The sequence below is a fragment of the Topomyia yanbarensis genome, chromosome 3 (genome assembly GCF_030247195.1).
Source record: "Topomyia yanbarensis strain Yona2022 chromosome 3, ASM3024719v1, whole genome shotgun sequence".
In the NCBI taxonomy this organism is placed as follows: domain Eukaryota; kingdom Metazoa; phylum Arthropoda; class Insecta; order Diptera; family Culicidae; genus Topomyia; species Topomyia yanbarensis.
This window is the reverse complement of record NC_080672.1, coordinates 373,565,019-373,573,094: the sequence shown is the minus strand read 5'-3', so window position 1 is coordinate 373,573,094 and position 8,076 is coordinate 373,565,019. Positions and strand designations below refer to the sequence as shown.

Here is an 8,076-nt window from a genome sequence, read left to right as displayed (position 1 = left end):
ATCGATCAACTACATTTTGTCGTAAATTTTAATTTAAGTAACAGAAAACGAACAATAAGTCAAAGGCATAGATTGTGCGACTCGTTAAAAAACATACTTCCCTTCGTGTACACTCTTAAACCAACCGGCAGTAGTGAAGAACTGCTTAAAGAAGGGCTCAAAGCTTCTTCATAAGACAATACTGTACAGTTTTCGCCGTGTTTCTCAGTTACTGATGGAAGAATGGAAAGTTCCTTAGAGAAAACAATGCCCTTCATAACGAACACGAACTGACTCATCAACAAATAGATATGCTGTTTTTGATTTTTTCCGATACAACTGACGTTAAAGATACGTAATCGAATTTTGTTTCACTTTTTTGTACGCGAATAGATAAAAAAAATAGTTTATAAAATGAAATTATCACGACCACACCTTCCATTGAACTACCTTGATCCCTATTCTTTTGCAGGGATAACTGCCAAAAATGCCCATGTGGCTAAATTCACTGTCAAGAAAGACGGATAGTGTCAAACAAGGACGTGTTAACACATTTTTAGAAAATCAATTAAAAATCATTGTGAGGCTTAAAAATATCGAAAATATATATTGTTATAAAAATGAGCTCTATCGGTTTATGAAATAAAGGGAAAATTTTTATTCTTTATTCAATGACCCAATTCCATTTTAAAACCTTATGTCAGAAAGTCTTTCTTATGGAAATTAAAGGCAAATTTTGGTCGGTGTCGTTCAAAGTATGAAATTTCATACGCTGGGCTACCTATCGATATCTTTTTTTTTTTCCTAAGGCAAAATTACGAAGGGTTTTATAACTTTTTATTTTTAATTTAAGCGTTGAATCAGTGCATTCAAGACTAAAAAGCAAAATACGTTGCAATTAACGCCTGATTTTAACCAGAATATGTTTTTGTGTAAATTGTCGTACACAAATGTCCTCTGTTTCAAAATAATAAAATTTTGAGTGAAAGGTAGTTTAACCCTTAAAGGCGCAAACCAATTTTTTTCGAATTTTCTGAAAATTGTCTCACAGCTTTACTACGTGACTATGATAATTTTAAGATGATTTTCGCAATGTTGTTTTAAAACAACATTGCGCCTTTAAGGGTTAATACTATTCTCTCATGACGTTTCGTCCCATGATAGGTTCATTGCATTAACCCTTAAAGGCGCAATGTTGTTTTAAAACAACATTGCGAAAATCATCTTAAAATTATCATAGTCACGTAGTAAAGCTGTGAGACAATTTTCAGAAAATTCGAAAAAAATTGGTTTGCGCCTTTAAGGGTTAAAATCATTCAAAAAAGCTGACTTATGAATGTTCTCGTATGGTTGGAGAAATTATTCGATTTTATGCTAAACATAATGATATTTGCTTTATTCACCATTATTCTTGTTTACCACGAATGCGAGATTCGTTCGAAATTGGTTTGTATTCCCGTTTACGGCAGCAAAATCAAATGGAGTTACTATTCTTTCGAATCGCTTTAGGGCGAATATCGCATTCGTCGTAAACAAGAATAAGGGTGATTGACGAAACGACGCGCCACATGAAACAAAAAATATGTCAGATGTTGTCCTAATTGTTTAAATTAAAATACGTTGTTACACTAGCGGCATCTGTATAATGGTTCCCATGGTAGTCTTCGTCGATAACACAACAGTACGCAAAATCCAAAGTGTATCGACGTTCTACCAAGTATGCTAGAACGAACAAATTTTGTTTTAGCATGTTGATGCTCGTTTTTTTCAGCTTCAGTATGCACTATTTAACAAAACTGTCCAATACAAGCAAAACAGTAACGGAATACATGCATTTTCAATGAGTAGCACACCTTCTGTAATATCAATATACTTATCGAGAAGCCTGTCCAGATTCAAACATGGCGAAGCAATCTGTCGTAGTTTGACAGTATTAATCGCTTCATTTCAAAACAATCGTTATTTTGTATGGGACACTTTTTAAATGCCTCTCGGCCTTATTCTGCGCGGCGTGTGACGTGAGACGACTAAACTCACCTCACTTTATGTGACTTTTCTCACCCGATTCTGAGAGTCGACTCGGGTGAGGTGAGATTCCCCATTGCGGTTAAATGGGCGTCTCACGTCACCCGAAGTGACTCTTCAGAATTGGGTGAGAAAAGTCACGTAGAGTGAGGTGAGATTATTCGTCTCACGTCACACGCCGCGCAGAATAGGGCCGAATAACTAACGTATGGAATTTCATATGGCGAAGCTGATAGCACCGACGAACCGACATGACAGACGGCCCTATTCTGCGCGGCGTGTGACGTGAGACGAATAATCTCACCTCACTCTACGTGACTTTTCTCACCCAATTCTGAAGAGTCACTTCGGGTGACGTGAGACGCCCATTTAACCGCAATGGGGAATCTCACCTCACCCGAGTCGACTCTCAGAATCGGGTGAGAAAAGTCACATAAAGTGAGGTGAGTTTAGTCGTCTCACGTCACACGCCGCGCAGAATAAGGCCGATTGCCGCAAGAAAACATTCCAAACTGGTTATTTTGTTTTTATCACAATTATCTGGGAATATGAGGGCTCCGGAAGTATTGCAAGAACAACTACAAGTTTTAACGGAGCTGGGTTATAATGGGTCGAGGGATCCAGATTACGCAGCCAAACCTTATTTTCTAAGACTTCCGAAGCCCAAAATACAACTTCTAATCGTAAAAAATATTACATGAAGAATTCTTTCATTTGTAAATAATTAAAGCGACGTATTAATTGAACAACTTTTTATTAACTTTCAACACAAAACTACCAACTTCAAATTGAATTAGTTAAAAGCAGCATTGGTAACAACCAGAAACATTCAGGTATTGATGAGGTAGGTGATAATAAATGCATATTATGGCTGCAGATTTGAATAGCATATCATAACTTCTGCAGAACCTTATTTGCCGCTCTCCAACGACTCTACCTTTTCCGTCGATTTCTCCGGTAGCTTCTTCATCGGCTGTCCAGTCTGCAAAATGGGGATTGTCTTTTCCTCGGCCGGAGGCGGAAGAGCCTTTTTGGGCGCCGTTATCGTCAAAATTCCATCTGAAGACAGTGAAGACACAATGTTATTCTGATCGTGTCCCGCCGGCAACATGTAACGGCGCACAAAGTGCCTTTCGATGAAACCATGTTCGTCCTGCTTCTCCTCGTGTTTCCCTTCAACGACGATCGCCTTGTCGGTTACTTTTACTGTGATTTCTTCCGGTGAAAACTGCTGAACGTCCAGGTTTATTTGAAATTTATCACCTGTCACGTCGACCGTTGATCCGGAATCGTTGCGTAATGCAACCCATGGACGATTGTAGCCGATTCTTGAACGACTCGGTGCCCCTGCGGCTGTCAACGCAGTCAGCAGTTCGTTGGCAGTTATACCACTGCCAAAATGTTGATTCAAAATGCGGGAGGCTCGCAATGGACTATCCAAGCAGTCATCCCACCAGTCACGGAACAGAATAGGAATTAGCGACATTGTTTACGGCTGTAATTCCACGGATTACTGTTTGCACTTGAATTAATATTATCTTCACTACACTTCGATTCGCTTTGCTAGATGCTCACTTACGTGGCTCGTATTTCGAGTTCAAACTGATGCGCTTTCGTGCACTCAGTCACCCTTTTATACGAGCGCGTTCATCGGCGCGTGACGCGTAGCAGGTAGCTCACGAGAAAAACTCGACTGTTGGGGAAAGTGCTCGAACAATCTGATATTGAGTGGTATGATTCATCGTGTTCATCGTTCTTGTTTACGCTCAAAAGACACACTAAGCTTCTTCTAGAAACGGCGATATAGATGTCTAGAAAAATCTATATTAAAAATGCACTCACATTTATCGATGCATCATTTTTTTACGGTTGCGATTTCCATTGCGGGTGTGAGTTTCTTTTGATTAACCAATAAGAGAGTTGTTTGACTTCCTCTCACAGAATATGCTCGAAAGGCGCGAAAATAACTGCTCAATATTATCGAGCAACTTCGAGTACCGGAGAACTCACGCCGCCTTTGCAGCGAAGCGAATTTAATAGACAGTTCAAAAATCGTAATTATTGTTCCATTTTTTTGAAAAGGATCATGTATCATTTGTTCGGAAATTAACAATAGTTATTTAACGCATTGGCTTTTAGAAGTGTGCGAGTCGATTCAATAACTGAAATAATATAAAATTTAATAATATACCGGCGCAATATTGTTGTGTACTAATTTTGATGATTTGTTAATTTGTTAATTTATTGCCAACTATTGTATACCTGTTGTTATTTTAACATTGATTCAGGTCAAGGAAAAATAAAGGATAATATGACAGTGGAAAACAAGGTGTACAGCAAACGTAGAAGTTGAAAAGGTATTGTCCGTACTTTTCCAAAGAAGACGCGACGATTATTTTTCGTCGCAGCAAGATTCGTAACGCTTTTCGGCGCACGATTCATCACAATGTATTTCTTATGGGATGAATGACACTTTAATAAAAGGTGGTGCAATTTTGTATAAAAACCTTACTGTAAATAAAACATACGAAAACCTGAATCGTTATAAGCACAGTTTTCAGTCAGTTTTATTGACAAATTTAGTTAAAGTAAATAATTAGCACACATTAAACTTTGGTAATACATATTTTTCGACGTTTTTGAGCATGTATTATCAAATACGCCAATTCAATTCGTCGCATCAAAAATGATTGAATGGCTCATTTACAATGAAACGTACAATATAGATTAGTTGCTTATTCTCTTAACCGCTTTCTTGTAGCTCGTTGGCAGGGTGGCCAGATAGAATTCTTTAATATCGGTAGGGTCACTAAAAGTTTATCGGTAGGCCGGGTTGTTGTCCCAAAAACGTAGTATTGACATTGAATTGTAAAATAATGACAACACAGATCGCAGACCAAATCCAACCCCATAAATGAATGTTGAGTAGGATGTGTCCAAAATCAATAAAAATCGGTAGTTTTCGGTAGGAATAACAAAATATCGGTAGTTTTGCCTTGGTCGTCTGTGAATCGGTAGGGAAGACCAAAATCGGTAGGACTACCGATAAATCGGTAGGTCTGGCCACCCTGCTCGTTGCTGAAGGCATCGATTTAATTGCAAGCGGCAGACGATTCCACAGAGAAGCACCTTCTACCCAGTTAAACTCATTCCGGAACCGGTTCGGATTTCTGAATGGAGTCATTATGGATTCCAAATCAAATGCAACAACCGATTCCGACTCAGAATCGGTTGTTGCATTTGATTTGGAATCCATACTGACTCCATTCAGGATTCCGAATCAAATTCCGAATGGTTTGACCGGGTATCAGCACGATATTTTAACGCAATGATATCAGATACACGGCGAAAAAAACTTTACCCATTTTACGAATACAAATTACCCATTTTCGCAAATTATTGGAGCTGTCAAAGAATGGGTATGTACTTTTTTATTTCTAACAATGGGTACTTTTTATCCATTTCACAACCACTCTATGAGGTAATTCCAATGAGTAAATTTATGTTAATAATGGGTGAAAAATCCTTTAAGAATAATTTCAAGCGAACTATGGATCGTAGCGGAACATACAAATTATATCTACTCGAAGCGGAATCCGTGGTAGAATCGGAATATTTCGGCAATGCTCCGAAAACAACTGCAGTTGAGACTCCTAAGGATGTCTTAAATATGCGCCAGTTCTGCAATTTAGTTTATTTTGTGGCTTTAAAATAGGATCCCTATTCTTTTGAGAAAGCAATAATGAGAAAAAAAATGTATTGTAATGCTTCTTTTTAATTCAGAAATGATTCTATTTTCAGTATTTTTTATTCTGGGGCGATTTTCATGAATGGATATTTGTTACGCATTTTGCTGCAAATGTATGCTGTGAAAAATCAAAGATAAAACGTGTCATCATGTTGACGTACAAGGTCTGTACTCATTAACAAGTACAAGCTCTTTACTCATTATGTGGGTTATTCCACTTTTATTGAAAATGCCGGTTGTCACGGTAAAGATAGATACGTCTACCTTTATCAGGATACATGATAGTGAACTCGGGTGATTCGTAGTTATTCTGCCTAAGCTCGGCCCTCATTATCAGAAGGCAAAAATTAAGCCCGCACGATATTAAGCCTGTTCTAATGACCCTGCCACTTCTAGTTTTCCGATCTGTTTACTTCACATCCTTGCTCTCACTTGAGTACTATGGCTCTAAGTTTCATAACTTTCCCTACCCAGTAATCTCTAGCTAATTGAATGTCGTTAAAACGTAAAAAAGAAAATGCCTAGTTTACGCATTACTGGATACTTTATTTTATCAGTGCATTCCCGCGTTTTGGCTATAGAATATAGGCGCAATATTTTTGTGTATTATTGCGCATTTCCCACCAACTTGGATTCCGCACTTTCAAAGTGCGAGTAATCAAACTGCGAGCTGTCAAAACACACGAACAGTCGAACTTACTAGTCTATGAGAAGAATTTAATATTCTCGTTGCAGTTGAAAATCGAAACGTTGAACTTGCGCCTTTTGTTTTTTCCCTATTTGTTGCGCAAGAGATAAATAGGAGAAAAATCGAAAGGCGCAAGTTCACTATTTAGATTTTCAAGTGCAACCAGAATAGAAGAGCAGTAAGTGCGCAGTGTGGATAGAATCCAGTTTTAGTGCCTCAAGCAATAATTTTAATATGATATTTTCACGTAATGATATCAGATGAAGCAGGTTTTTGTGTTTTACTACCAATGAGCTTGTTATTTTTTCTTATTCGATCGCTTGGAACTATTTTAAAGTTAGTATCTAGGGGACAAATTATTTCAAGTTATTATCATAACTAGTTTGGTTTGCTGCATACTAAAAAATCTCACATCGACTATGATTTTGACAACATAATCCGTTAAAATTTGCACTATTTTGTTTCTTTTTTCTCGAAGATCTTGGATTGAGAATCAATAATAAAACTGTTAACGAACAGGTTTTTTTTTACAAACGTCAAATATTAACAGTTTTTTCGGCATTTAATTAGCAAGGGACTGGAAGGTGAAGTATATTTTTCAATATTTAGAGCCATAGTACTCAAGGGAGAGCAAGGTGTTGAAAGGAGAAAGTTTAGAAAAGCGTGGAAGGATCATATATGCAAGCTTAGAGCTCACCGGCGACTTAACCCTTTGTCTGCTACCGTAGTGGTCAAGGTCTTTTGGCATTAGAAATGCGAATCACCTGAGTCTACGGCATGTCCGAACAAGCGTAAAGTAACTTGTTACTTCATGCTGTCGGAACCGACAAAAAGTTAAGTCACGGTAAACTTCCACACTAAGCATTTGCGACGTTGAAACTCATTGAATGAGCCAGTTTTGTTTGTTCCCTCACCAATTGCCTGCCTGAGTGATTTTATTTTATCGACTATTGTGACTGTCTCAGCGTGTGTGACAATATGGTCACATGTGTTGCTGATTTGCACGGTGTCGGCAGCTTTCACCCAACGCTGCAACGATGAATCCCCATCACGGTAAGTTCTATTTTTACCATTTTTTTTGTTAACCATTTTTGTTAACGACCTATTGAGTTAATTTGTCAACAGTTTTTTCGGCATTTAATTAGCAAGGGACTGGAAGGTGAAGTATATTTTTCAATATTTAGAGCCATAGTACTCAAGGGAGAGCAAGGTGTTGAAAGGAGAAAGTTTAGAAAAGCGTGGAAGGATCATATATGCAAGCTTAGAGCTTAGGAAGTTTACCGTGACTTAACTTTTTGTCGGTTCCGACAGCATGAAGTAACAAGTTACTTTACGCTTGTTCGGACATGCCGTAGACTCAGGTGATTCGCATTTCTAATGCCAAAAGACCTTGACCACTACGGTAGCAGACAAAGGGTTAAGTCGCCGGTGAGCTCTAAGCTTGCATATATGATCCTTCCACGCTTTTCTAAACTTTCTCCTTTCAACACCTTGCTCTCCCTTGAGTACTATGGCTCTAAATATTGAAAAATATACTTCACCTTCCAGTCCCTTGCTAATTAAATGCCGAAAAAACTGTTGACAAATTAACTCAATAGGTCGTTAACAAAAATGGTTAACAAAAAAAATGGTAAAA

The 8,076-nt window shown here is 38.0% G+C and overlaps 1 protein-coding gene across 1 annotated transcript; it reads right to left on the bottom strand.

Moving 5' to 3' along the window:
* Positions 1–2,813: 2,813 nt before the first annotated feature.
* On the bottom strand, positions 2,814–3,594 carry LOC131692530 (protein lethal(2)essential for life-like). Its single transcript, XM_058979641.1, has one exon. It carries the CDS (start codon positions 3,488–3,490, stop codon positions 2,915–2,917), a length of 576 nt encoding a protein of 191 aa, XP_058835624.1. The 5' UTR covers positions 3,491–3,594; the 3' UTR covers positions 2,814–2,914.
* Positions 3,595–8,076: the final 4,482 nt, after the last annotated feature.